The 17024-nt window shown below is 31.9% G+C and overlaps 1 protein-coding gene across 1 annotated transcript; it reads right to left on the reverse strand.

Moving 5' to 3' along the window:
• Positions 1-3846: 3846 nt before the first annotated feature.
• On the reverse strand, positions 3847-9108 carry LOC135955399 (probable basic-leucine zipper transcription factor N). The gene is made up of 3 exons (XM_065505750.1): positions 9058-9108; positions 5860-6501; positions 3847-5718 (listed from the first exon to the last, which is right to left on the reverse strand). The coding sequence occupies exons 1-3, from the start codon at positions 9106-9108 to the stop codon at positions 3847-3849; spliced, it is 2565 nt and encodes an 854-aa protein (XP_065361822.1).
• Positions 9109-17024: the final 7916 nt, after the last annotated feature.

Below are 17024 nucleotides of genomic sequence, written 5' to 3' on the forward strand. Positions count from 1 at the left end.
TGTCCGTCTGTCTGTCTGTTGAAACCAACTTTCCGAAGCCCCCAAATAAATCATACATCAAAAGCAAAAAAAAACAGGACAACCTCGTTTTTTGACCTAAGTAAGGGTAAGTTTTTCATTCCGAAATTAAAAAAAAATAATTTTTTTAAATTTAAAAAAATTAAAAAACAATTTCGAAAAAACAACTGGAAAAAATTTAAATTTTGTTTACCTAAAAATATTTAAAAATTTTTTTTTAAAGTATAATTTGGTGAAGGGTATATAAGATTCGGCACAGCCGAATCTAGCTCTCTTACTAGTTTTATCTATATCTGGATTACTAAGTCATTAATATAGATATTTCGAAGACCTTTGCAACGACGTATATAAGACCATAGTATGTTGGACCTACAATGGGTCAAAATCTGAAAAAAAAAATTTAACCCGAATTTTTTTTTCGCTAAATATTAGAAAAAAAATTAATAAAAAAAAAATTTTAAAAAACAATTCGATAAAATTTTTTTTCCAAAAAATTAAAAAACAACTTAGGAAAAAAAAAATGTTGTTTACCTAAAAATATTTAAAATTTTTATTTTGAAGTATAATTTGGTGAAGGGTAATAAGATTCGGCACAGCCAAATATAGCTCTCTTACTTGTTTATCAAGTATTTGTTATGTGTAGGGTTTTTATCCCGGGAATTTTGCCAATTTTTCACTACCCGATTCCCGGTATATTTAGTCGGGAATCCCAGAAATTAAAAACTGACGAAAATACATAGAAAACAAGTTAGAACTCGATTTTTTTCACAAAAAACAGTGAATAGTTTTTTACAGTTTTTTCTTATATCTTGGCAATAATAGACCGCTTATTATTATTTATTTGGGATTTTTCGTATGAAAATTTAAAAAAAGAATTCATTATTTATTGAATCATTCTAATTTCTTTAAATTTCTTCTTCAAATCCATAACAAAATAGCTTAAAAAATTTATTAAATAATTAAATTTTTCTTCAATTAAAATCTAGTACAAAAAGGTTTAAGACAATATTTTCAATTAATTTTGTAAATGATTTGATTTAACAATTCATAGTTTGAATAAATTCTTTTATTAATTAACTTTAAAATTAATTCAGTTTAAACAAAGACTTTGGAATGAATCTAAAAAATTAAATATTAGGAATGGATTTATGGAATGAAAAGCTGACATTTTTTAATTACGGATTAAGATTTTAGTGAATTAAGTTCAAATTTTATTAATTAATTCGAAGCTCTGATATTTAATAATTATAACACTAAGCTTTTATATGAAATTTGGCTATAATATTCCTAATTTACAGTATCATTATATATTTCGGAAATAGCCGGGTACCTGGGAATGTAGAAAAAAATTTCCAGATTCCCGGGAATCAAAAGAGGTCGGGAAATTAAAAACCCTAGTTATGTGCGATCATACTTTTAGAAATCATACCTTGCGGAGAACACTTCTCTGTCTGGAATTATAAATTGAGGAGCCTTTACAGGGTCATTTGAAATGAATAAAACTCAATGTAGCTATAAATATATTCAACAAATTTATTTTACTTTTTAAACTTCTATAAATAATAAATTATTAATTCTAAAATAAGTATGAGTAATAATACAAATATTTATGTAGCTTTTTCTTTTAAAAATCTCTGTTACAAGTAGTTTATGAAAATGTAAGATGGAAAAATACTTTGGTGTTAAATTAACTTTTTCTGATGAATTGGATTTTGTTGAGTTATGTATTCAAATATCAACTTATGTATATAACAGTAAGATATATATATATTTTTTTGGTATTCTGCAAAACAATACTTAAACTAACAAATAATTTAAAAAATACTAGTATTAGATATAAAAACAAAATAAATAAAAGATAATTTTAAATTTATATAGTGACATGATCATAAATTATTTTTAGATTTCAACAGCTCTAATCATTACTTTTGCAAAAAAGGTTGTGGTCTCATTATATTTGCTGTACTATTAAATGTTGTAATATAAAATATGATTTTGGTTTATTTTGATTATTTTAAAGTCGGCTAAGGTCATTTAAATAGGTAGATCCCAATTAAACCATAGCTTATTTTGGTGTAATTTACATATTGTGAAGATCTTTGATATCAAAGAATTTAACCCTCCGTTACTCGCAACTGATCTAGTTGATACAGGCAAACATTTTTTTAAACACTCTAAGTTTTAAGCTATTTTTTGATAAAAATATATTTATACTGCAATTTTATTTGTATTATTCTTTTAAATACTTTGAATTTAATATTGTTTTTATGTTTTCGAAATAAAAAGTGAAGAAATTATTTTTAAACACGCCTTTTTTTATTGATATCAATTTGATACATTGCGACTAGTCTCGATTGAAAATGATTGCGACTAACGGAGGGTTAAACAGTGCCCGGCAAACGCATGACACCTTAGGTAGTGAGATGCATTTAGATAAACAAAAACTTAACGAACTAGCCCAATCTCAAGCAATCCTTAATTGAATATATATTTTAGAGCAAAGTATGAATGATCCAAGAAAAGATAATGATTACGTTTGCTTTTGTTCAATGTGGCTTTAAACACATAGACTGCAGCAAGCTACATGACTACAAATGCCGTTGGCAGCAATTATCGCCCTGTAGCCAGATACTTAATTATAATGAAAAGGACAGCAACATCGAACCAGTTTGAAAATTGACGTTTCGATACATATTAAAATTGTCGCCTTTGAAAATATAAATTAGCTGAAGTTGGCTACTAATGCAGTTGGCAGAAATAGTCGCCATGTAGTCAGCTACTTAATTATAATGAAAACGACAGCAAAATCGTAGCCAGTTGACATTGAAGTTTGACGTATCGATTCATATTAAAATTGTCGCCTTTGAAAATATTAATTACCTGAAGTTGGCTGCTAATGCAGTTGGCAGAAATCGTCGCCCTGTAGTCAGCTACTTAATTATAATGAAAACTACAACAACATCGTAGCCAGTTGACATTTAAGTTTGACGTTTCGATACATATTAAAATTGTTGCCTTTGAAAATATAAATTAGCTGAAGTTGGCTACTAATGCAGTTGGCAGAAATAGTCGCCCTGTAGTCAGCTACTGAATTATAATGAAAACGACAGCAACATCGTAACCAGTTGACATTGAAGTTTGACGTATCGATTCATATTAAAATTGTCGCCTTTGAAAATATAAATTAGCTGAAGTTGGCTACTAATGCAGTTAGCAGCAATTGTCGCCCTGTAGTCAGCTACTTAATAATAATGAAAACGACAGCAACATCATAGCCAGTTGACATTGAAGTTTGACGTATCGATACATATTAAAACTGTTGCCTTTGAAAATAGAATTTAGCTTAAGTTGGCTACAGCGACAACAGTGATTGTGTAGCCGTATAATTATGATGGCGTCAAAATAATCGTCTTCATGTAAACGTGTATATTTTTATTTTGACAGATTATAATCGCTAGCCTGCTGTAGTCTATACATATGTTTAAAGCATGAGAAAGCAGGATTGCTGAAACGAACTGTGCATAGATTTCTCCGGGCACTAAATTCTATAGCTTGTTTCACAATATCGAATGAAAGATTTCGTTCGCATTCAAATCGAAAGAAAACTGATTTGGGTTTCCCTTACTCCAAATTTCTTTCGTTTAGAATTCGAACGAAATCTTTCACTCGATATTGTGAAACAGGCTACTAATTTAATTCCTTAAAATGTCCAAATATCCAAACATTTTCCCTATTTTGTTCACTCCCAAAAAACATTTATGATCTCTGTAAAACACTAATAAATTAAACAACTTCAAACTATTCTACAAATCCACTCCTCTCCTCTCTCTACATAGCATCATGCACCTGAAATTGTATTAAATCTTCTACGGGAAAGCGAAACAACGAAGCCGTTCTAGCCTCCGATACCATTTGTTCCATATTACCATTCATATTTCCATTATAATTGGTATTGCTGTTATCGCCCCCCGAAGTCATTGTAGTATTTGGACGACTTTCATAATAGAATGAGGACGAAGAGGATTCCGAAGTCATATTTGGTTTACCACCCACCAACGCAGCAGTTTGGGGCAATTCGTTGTTATCATCCGAATTCTCCGCTACTATGGGATGATCAAAGTCGACTAAATCATTTTCTTCACGTAAAGGCTGGATTTGTTGAATATTCTCACCACTGTCACTGCGTTCTATTTTAGTATGGACCGAGTCGTTAAGGGATCTTCCCTGATGTCGGGGTTCAATGGGACTCAGTGATGATTCGTTTTCCTCTTGTATGGTGTTACGTTGTATGTGCGGAACATTGCTGTAGAATGGATTGGTGGAAAGAGGTGTGGCGGCTTTTTGTTTGGGAAACACATTTAGATGAACCATAATGGGATTGGTGGTTTTTGAATTGCCAGACGTTGACTGTGAGCTGGAGGCACCTGATGGTATGGGTTGATCGCAATCTATGGGCAGGAAGGGAGTTTGGTGACCCTGATTATTAAGGTAGTTGGTAAAATGAGTTTGTTGTTGCTGCTGCTGCAGATATTTCTGCAGTTGTTCTGGATACACCATTTGCATATTGTTTGTTTGAGCCATACTTACAACTGGATTTGGGGCTCCCGAAGGAAATCTCATGGGATTATACACTGCAGGTTTTGGATTGTAAGGATTATAGAAATTTAAGGCGGCTGCAGCCGAAGGTGTAATAGGGGTGGTTAGGTACTCCATGAAGGGGTTTCTTAATACCGTGGGTGGTCTCATAGTGGATACAATACGTGCCTCATCCATGGCATAACCAGCCGGGGATTTAAAGGTTTTGGAGGGAGGCATTACTGGAAATATATCCAAATTCACTTTGAAAGGTACGCGCTTACTCATCTGCAATGGGGGAGCCTGTGTCACATTGATGGACATATAGGGAGAATACATTGAGGGGAATATCATCTCTGGGGCAGCTGTAACAAATGGATATTGCTGCATCATTAGGTTACTACTAGCCAAAGAATTTTTCTTGTCTTTTTGCTTCTTCTTTTGCTTTTTGCCTTTCGAGTGGGGATTTTTGAATTTCTGTTGTTGCTGCTGTTGCATGGCCAAGAGATTTATGTCGCCCGGAGTTCGAGGCTTAAAGGGATAGAACTGTTCCATGGCTATGCGCTGTTGATAGGGTTGCTGCATTAGATTTATTACCGGGGTCTGATAAGGATTTGGTATCATTTGCATGGGTATTGGCATGGGAAATTGCATTTGGATTTGTTTTTTATTGCGTTTACCGCGAAAGAAATTACCAATTCCACTGGATTTGAGATTCTTGTAGGAACCCGAAATATGTAAACCCGACGGCATCATCATTAATGGCGGCACTTTGTTGTTTCCCGAACCCAAATTTAATTTCTGCAATATATCCTGGATATTATGTACCTGGGAGTCTGATTCTAAGCCCGGTATTACACCTCTCTCAGATTGTTGTAGTTTTTTAAATTCCTCTGGCAATGGGCCATCGAAGGGATAATGAAAGGGCTTTGGGCGTGATTCATCTCTAAAGGAACCACTTGTGAAGGGTGTATCACTAAATTGTCGCCTCAGGGCCACGGAGGGCTGGCGTGAGGTTAAACGTGGTGGCCTTGGTATTTGATCATGCAACTCACGTCTTACTGGTGTCATGGTCGAAGAACGCCTGGGTAAACGTTCATAATGATGATGTTGATGCTGCTGCTGCTGTTGTTGCTGTTTTTGATTGTTGTAACGACCATAAAGATTTTCATCAACTTCAGTTATCAAAGTTTGTATGGATGATGATGGTTGTAGTTGTGCTGTAGCTGCTGCTGTTGTTGTCGTCGTTTTTGTGGTTGCTGTGGCAGCCAATAGAGGTGCTTGAGGTCGTCTCGCTTTCGCGCTCCACGTTCCATATATGGGTTGTTCATGCATACTACCATCTATACGCTCTAGTAAATAGGCATTTTCTCCTGTTAATATTGCATGCTGAGACTGTTGGTATTGCTGGTGCTGTTGTTGCTGCAGCTGCTGTTGCTGTTGCATTTGTTGTTGTAGTTGTTCTTGCATTTGCTGCTGTAGATCTAGTTGCAATTGCTGTTTCTCTTCATCGTCATTATCATTTTCACGCTGTAATAGTTGTTGCAATTTTGCACGCATATTTTCGTTTGGTTTACTAAAGTTTTCTTTAAAATCACCTGCTGTTAAACCTTGTTCTCCTACACCTCCTCTCCCGCCTGCTTTTACTCCAACACCGCCTTCAGCACCTACAATTATATTTGTACGTATTATATGATTTGTGATCGTTAAATTCTCTTTATTTATTTGCGGATCGTAATTCACACTCAAGTATTTTGAGTTGGGTGGCGTGGTTATAAATTCACTTGTTGTCGCTTGAAACTGTGACAAATTGTTGCTACTGTCTACCGTTTGATCATTGGCTGTGGTGTCGGTTGTTCTGTTCTGATAAATTGTTATTGCTGAGGCCTTGACAATAACAAGAGACATCTGCAAAGAGAATAGAATGAGTAGATGCAGAATTAATTTATGAAAAGTGAAATTATTAAAGCATGTTTTTTAAGAAGTTAGTAAGAAAAATTAAATATATTAAATGAATATTCAACAACCTATTTTAAGAAGAATTAGAAAAATATATTTGAACTGGTATGGTTTCTTCAAAATCATGAATTAAACCAGGGATGTCCAAAGCTAAAACTGTAGTTGTGTTGGTAAGCGAAAGACAGATCCACTGAAAGAAAAGTTTAGTGAACTAAATAGAATATGCCAATATTATTAAGGCTTTATTTGTTAATAATAATCAAGTCAACAATCTTAATCAAATTGTCGGCGACATATTATCATAGCTCATTAATGGAGAGTTCGATATTAATCATTTTTGACATATTTGTAAATATTTAAAAAATGAAAAATATTTTTTTGCTTATTTTATTAAGTTGTTTTGATTAAATTTTAAAATCATTTCAAATCTAAAAAAAAAAATGTTCACAGAAGTAAATTGAGGTGAAAAAATAGACAAAACTTCAATATATTAAAAAAATCCAAATATTTCTTTCAGTGATAATGAACAAAAATTTAAAATAAAATAAAAAATAGTAATACAACCTCATAGCTGTTCATTCGTCGCTGTCTCAGTGACTACTAAATCAAAGAGAATAAGAATATGTGTGTGGTTAGCTTGCACAATTGTGCTATGAAATGGGCTTCTCTGAATTAAACTTACTTCAAATATGAAATCTCAATATGTGTCGTAATCAACAATTACCTTCGAGAACAAACGAAGTTACTACAGAAACAGCTGAGAATTTTAACAAGTTACGAGTAAAGAAAAAAGTCTCTATAACATTTTATATTCTATCAGATGAAACCTCTTTGGGAAACACCGATTGAGGAAACATCGCAGAAAACTGGACATCTGAAGGACTAATTAAATCGTTATATAAATAATAAAATTAATATATATTTATGAAAGCTGGATCCCTGTATAATACCACAATTTACATGGCGACAAAACATCAGACCAAACATTGCCAATGATAAATCAGTTTGTTATTTGAGTCTAACAAGATCAATTTGTATTACCTGAAAGGAAGGTTGTCCAAAATGGATAGACAGGTTAAATTCAAATAAGTTGAAATAGATGTCAAGAGTGACAGGTTTATCGTTTTCCTGAAGAATATTCTTCACATGAGCAAGATAGGTTTCCTTTCCATCATATCAATCAAGGTCAATCACAGATGTAGATGAAAGAAAAACAACTAACAACCCAAAGTATGATGAATAGTTTCATTATCTTCCTCATTGTGGTAAGATCTACAGAAATCGTTGGAAGGTAGTCATAATCCTCACTAGATCGCTGATCTCTGCACGAAGCATCGTATTCTCAAAATATGCACTTTGCTCTGATCTAATTTAGATGTAGTAGTTGCACTTATAGACTCATTTAACCATATATGTACCTTGATACAAGTCATAACATACATGTTTAGTGTACCTCAAGAAGAGAGTGGAGTAACACAGAAGTGATCAATCTCAGATTGCTGTTGCATAGCACCTTTCGTCGATAATGCAGAAGCAACACAGAACAAATGGTACAGGGTGGCTGGTGAATTTTGCTACATTAATAAACTGGAATAACTTTTTTATTCAATTATTTTTCATTTGAAAGCCCATTGAATTGTATTAAAAATAGTTTAATTAATCTTAAAGATAAATTAATTAAAATTCCCGCCAAGCTCGTTGATGCTGGTGCGGCATCTTAACAAAAAGTTGTTAATTTTCTGCGTAATTAGGCCATAATAGGCTGAGCTTGTTGAAACCACACAGAGTTGAAAGGAATTCTCTTTTGGCGTAGTTCCGGATAGAAAATTATTTTATCTTGCTCAAGTAATGGTCTCCAGTAACCGTAGCGATTTGTCCGTTTTGTTCAAAGAAGTATAGAGCGTGAAGAAACTGCACACCACACTGTGCCCTGAATTGGAAGGAACCACTCCATATGCGACAATTTTGTTTGTTTACGTTGCCGTTCAGATCGAAATGAGCCTCATCAGATTTGAAAAAACAATTCAGTTTTCTTTTGGTAGCGGCTTTCATCAGCCACCCAGTATCAAAAAATATCTCACCACCGGCATTCTCGTACTAGTTTTAATCAGATATAGTACTTCAGCCAATTTGTTGCTCGTTTAATCACTGACGCTTCAGCCTGAAAAATACTGCATCCATAATTGAGTTTGAATGAAATCTTAATTCCCAACTCTTTAGGAATGATGTCGCTACGAACTCTCCCTGCAATCTATAGTTGATGATCAACATTATCAGAGGGTATAGGTAAGCCCTGAAGTATCCCATTAAGTTCCCTCAATCTTTGATTCCAGTTACCAGTAGTACATAGTCTCGCAAGGGTTTTAATTGACAACTCAGCCTGAAGAAAACATCATTGAATTTAAATGGAATCTTAATTCCAAACTCTTCAATGAAGATATAACCTTCAACTCACCCTCCTCAACAGTTTTCAGTCAAGGAGATAAAGGACAATGAACAACCCACAAAGAAGGGATTTGGAATACATTGATCAACATTATCCTTGTAGATGGACATTCTGCAAAGCGAATAGATTTAGTATAATTTTAATTAAAACCTCAGGCAAACTCAGTACTGTAAGTAACTGGAAACTTGAGATCTTGCTAGGATATTAGAGGTGATAGGTAAGACCTCAAGACCACACAGAGAAAACAGATTCGTAATCACAACCGAATTTGTCGCCAATCGAATTTGGTCGGTTGCATGTACTAGCATATAAATTGGTTGTAATTTCCGAATATTTCGATCACTAACAACATATTTTTAGAACACAAAACTGTATTTGTGACCGAATTTTCAGTTAAAATCATCGAATTTTAGTACAAATATGATACACGTAACCATTTAAAAAAAATAATTCGGTGATAAAGACCGTAAATATTAGTATTATGGACCAATAAAAATAAATGTATTTGTAATCATTTTCATAGAATTTTATTATTTATTTTATGTTTTTATTTGCATATAATATAAAAAACAAATTTCTAAGACATCCAAGACATGAGAACTGATGCTTATTGCATTTTTGATCGCATTTGATGTTGGAATGGATTTTTTGAGAGAATTCATTTTATTTCTTGATGGTTGGACCGATATTGTCAATGGCACTCTACTTCATTTACATATATATTGCTATATTAACAATCTGCACCGCAGTCTTACAGACATAAGTGCGAAAGTTGTCGTAGACAATTGCTGTCCTGTCTGAAATAAAAGAAAGATGTTTCTAATATACAACATATTTTGTACGCAGAAATGGAACAAAACTTACATAAATAGTCCTAGGCAATTAGGAAATTAAATTTAATCCAGTTCCTTCTCCATTCACCGTAACAGAAGCAGCTTTGTCACACGTACGCATAAAGTGGGGAATATTTCATGATTCAAAGCTAAAACACTTTTAGTTTTTGGGTTTTTGCATTTTTCCGATTATCATGAAGAAAAATTAATAAACAATTTGATAAACTGATCATTCTTGCCAAAAATATTTATAATATAAAACTTACCCTCTTATGATGCTGATGTAGATCAGCAGAATTCTGTATATTAACGCAATTTATTTTATATTTAAGTTGCTAAAAATATTGTTTCAGAATTATTAGAAATTTATAAACAAATATATGTAGTTTATTTCAAATTTTTATTTAAATGTGAAAATAATTTTTTCTAAAATGTCAAAACTAATCTACCATTTTTTCGATTGCTATCACCGAATTTAATTTTCTTTTTTCACAACCGAATTTTAGATATCATCATAATAGTAAAGCGATTACTGTAACTGAATATATAGTTTTATTAAAAAGCATGATGATGATAATATTTATTACGATTGCAATCATCAACATTTAGTTTAGAAAACTATTATTCAGAATTGAATTCGTTTGTCTATTCCGAATCTGTTTATTATTTTCGATGAATGTATAAATTGGTTAATACAACTGATTTTACAATAATAGCACTACTAATTCCATTATGATTATGTTTTTATAGTCTTAAATACATAATATCTGGAGAGTTCATCAAATATTAATAATATCAATTAAAGTTCGGTATATATAACTACATTTTCATAATTGCAAGCAATTGTTAACCAATCTGTTTTCTGTGTGCAGTTGCCTGTAGTATTGAGTGACATTAAATTTTAAATTCCTAATTGCTGCGAAAACTTAAATTTCCTTTTACAAAGATGAAAGAGCTTTATCTTGTTGAGTTCAAATTTCAAACATTAGAATGTTTGAAAATCTTAATATTTTACTGACGTAAGGATCATTTGTTCCTGAGGCACAAACAGGAGAATAAGCTTCTTCGACTGTACTCCACCTTACGAGTTCCTCTCTTACATACTTAGACATTGGCGCAAGACTGGAGAGTGGTTCTCCAGAAATTGTTACAGAACTGACAGACAACTTTCGCCGCAACTTCTTAGGTTAAATTAATATGAAAGTTTCCAACAGTTACACGACTTGGCTGGCATCAAACATAATGAGGTCAATATTTTCAAGGCTTCAGAGGATTTAGCAACATAGCAGTTTCATTTTAATGAATTAAATGGTTATAATTTCAAACCCTCCCACCGGGAAAATGGTGCAGTAATGAGCCCTTCCTAAAGACCTTGTTTGGCAGACACCAGGACATCCAGCCTTGCAAAATCGTTTAAATTTACTACGGCGTTCCTACTTAAAAAGCTTATTAGTAGGTCTTCCTTTGAAGGCCTATAAGGAGACCTGCCGCGTAATGTCTCATAGAATTTCTATATAGGAACTTCTACAAAGGAACTTCAAAAAAAGTGAAAGTGAAAGCCTAATTGAAGGTCTGCTGAATCAAGCCTTTAAAGAGGATTAGAAGAGAAATATTCTTAATGAATTCAGCAGAAAAAATAAATGAATTTTAAAGTGTCTCTCGTGTGTAGTTTTATATATAAAAAATTACTTCAGCAAAATAAATTTTATTACAGAGAGACAATATAAGAATAATTGCAAAACCAATCATGTTTGAATCTATATATATAAAAATGAAATGGTCCATGTATGTAATGGCATCACGTGAGAACGGCTGGAGCGATTTGGCTGATTTTTTTTATTCGATTCGCAAATTTCAGGAGATGTTTTGTAAAGAAAAAAAATCCGGGTAAACCAGTCAACTGTAATATAAAAGCTCCCTAAAGTATGCAGTACAAATTTAGATATTTTATATGCAAATAAATAAGAACAGAGAAACTTGAAGAACTAAAATTAGTAAATGCTACCGGGCGAAGCCGGGGCGGTCAACTAGTTTTAAATAAAAATTTGCTAGACCTTATTTTGTAATGCAATTTTGAATGTGTATGACAGTTTTTTAGAAGGAGAAGCAAAATCCTTCTTGATCATATTCTAAGAGAAGGCTGAGTAAATTGAGTAAAATATGTGTAAACAGGTTTTTTAGAAGGCCTACAATGTGAAGACCTTGTATTTTTTTCCACTGGAATGTAACTTGACCTAATGTGGAGTTTTTATTTATACAAACGTATTTTTTACCTTATATTTCTGACAGATGATCAGTATTGATCCATATATGATGATCCAATACTGATAAACACAATTTATTTAATTTCATTCCAAATGGACAGCTTTGGAAATACAGAATCTTATTTGTAGGCAGAAAAATCTAAATTTAAACACAAACTTTGGAAAACGGACAGCTTTGTAGCTGCCGTTTGTAAATGTAAGCGAATTTAAAAGGGACAATAATCAATGTTTCAAAATATTTGTTCAAGGTGAATTTACTTTCACTTAATTTCACATATTGTTAATGAAACCATAGGGATTGATGCTTAAATCCAACAATTTTAGTAAAATTGTATTGTAATAAATTTAAATTAAAATATATTTTGATTATTATTTTTTAATTTTTGAAATAGTTTTACTCCTTTTATTGTAATAATTTTGTAATAATTTTCTTTAACACTTTTATTTTTCATTCTTTTTTTACTTACAATCAGAAAACACACATTCAAAAAACTACCACGATATTTGCAAATAGTCAATCTTTTCAATAAATTTCGCTGTTTAAACACACATTTATATTTACGCGGCTCTAGTCTGATAAAAGTTTTCGGTTTTTTATAATACATTTTTTTTTCCTCAATCAAAAGACGAAATGCCAAAAATAAAAAGGAAAATTTTCGCACAACAAAACAGGGATAACGAACGGATTTTTGAGTTGATTGAAGGAAAACAAATAATTGAATTGATTTAACCAAATTTTTGACTTAATAAAACTCCACACGACTTGTGCTTCATTGCGATTTGTATTAAAGACTGCAGGAAAATTAACTAAATTAATGTTTAAAAACATTCAAAATACCGAGATTTTCTTAACGAAAACGCAAACGAACGAGAAAAAAAAAAGAAAGTTTCGTAGAAAATAAAATTTTAAAACAAATAAAAGCACAACAACAACGCCTATTTTTCAGTTATTATACGAAATGTTGTGGCAGCAAAAACAATTTTGAAAACACTTGAAATTTAGTTAAAAGTTTTAGTTTCATGATTAATAATTATAATTTGTTTGTAGTTTTTGTAATACTTTTTTTTATGACTGTGTGCATAAATATTAAATGCTTCCAATTAGTTGGTATAAATAAAGTAATTGTTTCTTCTTTTCTTTACATCTTCTTTTTTTGTTTGGAACAAAAAATATCAGCCTTTAATTTTATGATCATGTGAATTGTTCACCCATCTCCAAAATAAAAAAAAATAATAAATTCGTTAGTAGCCATTCAACATTACACATATTAATAGGGAATCCATTTAAAATAAAAGTTTTATATTTTTAAAAGTATAGGCTTAAAGCAATAGTAAAATTGATAGAAAAACTAATAAAAATAGTGTTACTAGTAGAAAGATAACGATTCTCTTGACAGCCGCTCAGAAGCAGAATGTTTTTTTTTAATGCAAACTGCTAAAAGCTGTCAGCGCTAATTACAATTCCGCTGTCCATCTATTGAAATCAACTCAGATTTTTTAAATTATTAAGTGATTAAGAATAATATTTCGCAATGTAGAATAAAAATCATTACTTTATTTGGAACCGGAAATGGAGTGCATTGGCGCTGTGTTGTTGCATCCTTCACATGTGTAGGCTATCAACAGACATGCCTTAATTCCAAAACCTTTCTAAGTTATTTCAATTCTTTTTAAATCTTGATGTTATTCTCTTTGTTCGTCGTTAATTTCGATCAAGTTGTTAGGAACATTATCTTGATGGGAATGAATATATAATAAGACAAACAATGGAATCAGCAACCCTGCCTGTGTTCAACATTATTGGTTATTCTATTGTAAACTTAGACATCGGAGTCAGCCTGCAGATTTCGCTAATATTAGATGGATCTCCAGGAATGGTAACAGGATAGACAAGCAGCAATATATGATAGATTAAATAGATCACCAGCCAAAAAGAAGAGTTCACTCGTAAACCATAAAGCCGATAATATACGTAGAGTCAAAAAAGACTACCAGCTAATACTAATGTGGTTTGTTACTGGATTCCAATGGAATTAACCAGAAATCCTGATAAAATCATCGACTTATATTTAGGGCCACCTTTATCCCTAATTGAGCATATACCTATATATATAGGTCTGAGTTTCTGTAGTTTCCGACTATCACACAAAAAGTGTTGAAACTTCTCTACCAATTCATCCAAACAACTTCTACAGTATTCGTTATAAAGAATGTCTTATTTTTGGATACTTGGTTTCAAAGGATCTACTATTAATAACTGTCAGATTAAACAGTAACTCTGATTTAGGCCAATCAGATCCTGAAAAGCGCATACCAATATATCTAAGGCCGCGCTCCTGTCGTATAGAAAGTATTGTACCGACTTCTCTTTATTGTAGGGAATGCCCGTTCATATATTTCCTCAAATGATATTATATGCTGATACCCTTATTAGTCTCACATAAAGTCGTCTTTGTGGAGCCATAGATGGTACGCATGTACGCATATCTCATCACACAAGTGAGAGGTTTAATCGCAACTTGATTGGCTACATAAAAATAATTTATCTCGCAACATTATGCCAAATAAAGGAATTGACCGCAAAGGATCACGAAGGATTTATTTCAATTCAATCATGGGATATGAACACAACTGAGCCTGTAAAAATTGAAACACTCCATCACAGCTGAACGACCGCTATACAGTGGAGCAGAATCAAAATTTTTTTTGGAAATAAATCTGGCATTTCTAAACGGCTGGTCCGGGATAAAATTTGACGTGACCGTAGCCAAGGAGTATTCGAGTATAAATTATTAAAATGGGCCCTACAAATAATCCAGGGTGCTCAAAGTAGGGTGTCGAATGTACCCTACTTGTAAAATTTTTAAACACTTGCAATTTTTTTGTTTTTTATATTTTTGGAAAGCGCTCGGCTAGGTCTTGAAAAAACATGCTTGCGTGTAATATTTATCTCTTATAATATCCGAGTTAGAGGCATTTCAAAATATAAAATTTTGCCATACCTTGGTCCCCTTTTTTAAAAATATAGGTCGGACTTTTGGACCAAATGGACTCGAATTTATTTTTGGTTAGATAACCAAATTACGAATAACATACAAAAGATTTCAGAGCAATATCAATTACGGATCTAAAAATAAACGATTTTCAATTTAAATATTAAAAAATTAGTTGATTTTTGCTGTTTTTTTCGTCGAAAAGGTGACTTAACTCTTTTTTTATTAAAAATAAACTTTCTTTAAGAACATATCGAGCTCTTGCGCCAAATTATGGTAAGCGACATTTTCAAAAATTTTTTTTATTGCTAAAAATTAAAATTTTATGGACCGACTGATCTTTTAGCGTTCTCAGAATATCAAAATTGTTAATAACTTCAAAATTTTATCGTAAGTCAATGTTTACATTTTACAGTAAACGAATTTTATCGTAAGCGACACATAGTGGTATAGAAAAAAAAGAGGGAAATAAATCTGTAACTTCTTAATGATTAGATTGGTTTGAATGAAATTTCACACGCGCAAAGAAGAAGTGCTGTTGAGTTTAAGTTCTGAGTGTGGACCTCATGGGCACACCAGGGGCGCGACCAAGGGTCCTCAAAGTAGGACATCTCGGGTATGTTACATTTTTAAAACGATCCTATTTCTTCGTTTGTGTTCCGATTTCAAAAAAATTACATATATAAAATCTTTTTATCGAGAACTACCTCTTGTAGCTTACGATATATTCACATTTGAAAATTAAATTTTCAACAGTTTTACCCAATCTACTCCAGTTTTTTGATAACAGCGTATCCAAATATTTTCCGATTTTCTCCAGTTTCCTTCATTAACAAGACTATAGACTATGTGTCAAATAGAAAAATAACTGTTTAAAAATAATGACTAAGTCCAAAGTTATATGCATTTTAATTTAAAAAGCCGATTTTTCGCTAATTTTTTGGGAAAAAAGAACTTTTTTTCTTTTTAAGTTATCGGAAAAAATTTCTAAGAGGATGTATAAGGAATTTATACTTTCTGAAAGCTATGTTTTCACAAAATATTTTAATTGAAAAAAAAAATTGAAAAATGTTTGTTACCGAGGGGACCAGGTCCAATCAAAAAACACCTATTTTTTATGTAAAATTAAACTTTAGGGCAAAAATTCTCAAATCGCATATCCGATATCAATATATAGTAACCGATTTTAGATGGCTTTTATTTTGTAAAGGATTCCGATAACTCCGACCCTGGTATGGATATTATAGTCAAAAAAACTAAAAGTTTCCATTTTTGGATTTTTCAACACTTTTTTGGGAATTGCGGGATTGCTGATAATAAATTTCAAAATTTATTTTTATTTTTCCATTTTAAGTAGAAAATTTTGCATAACAGTGCAATTTCATTAAAAACTATTCATAAATAACAATTTTATTTCAATTCGAAAAATTTTTATCTATGCAAAAATTCAATAAAAATTTTTTTTTGCCATATTTTTCAATAAAGTATTCCATGAATTTTTAATTGTCAAAAGTTATAAATATTTTTGAAACATAGACAAATAGCTTGAAGGAATTATAATATATCGCATCATAAAATGTTTAATTCTATGTATAAATTTCAAAATAATCGAAAAAACCTTCTCCTGTGAAATTTTTGTTTTGTCGCTTAAGATAATTTGGCGCTAAGGGCTCGATGTAACAATTTTATATTTTACTATAAGGTATCTTTACGAAGAACATTTTGGTATAAAAAACATGTCCTATTTTTCGATTTTTGAGTGGTTTACGGAAGTGGGCCTTATATGGGGGCTATGACCAATTATGGACCGATCACCATGAAATTTGGTCGTGTGATTTATATCTATATTAAAGTTACTATGTTGAATTTTGTGTGTATACCAACATTTTTAAGAGATTTATGCATGTTAAAGTGTTTTTCAGAAGCGGGTCTATAT

This window comes from Calliphora vicina, chromosome 3, assembly GCF_958450345.1.
Source record: "Calliphora vicina chromosome 3, idCalVici1.1, whole genome shotgun sequence".
Classification (NCBI taxonomy): domain Eukaryota; kingdom Metazoa; phylum Arthropoda; class Insecta; order Diptera; family Calliphoridae; genus Calliphora; species Calliphora vicina.

Bases quoted from the DNA above. Each gene is read 5' to 3' on its own strand.
- LOC135955399 (XM_065505750.1), bottom strand. From the start codon at position 9,108: ATGTCCATCTACAAGGATAATGTTGATCAATGTATTCCAAATCCCTTC. The intron at 6,502-9,057 runs GTGGGTTGTTCA...TTCTCTTTGCAG, and splicing joins GTATTCCAAATCCCTTCTTT to ATGTCTCTTGTTATTGTCAA. The intron at 5,719-5,859 runs GCCACAGCAACC...CAGCAACAACAG, and splicing joins CTCAAGCACCTCTATTGGCT to CAGCAGCAGCATCAACATCA.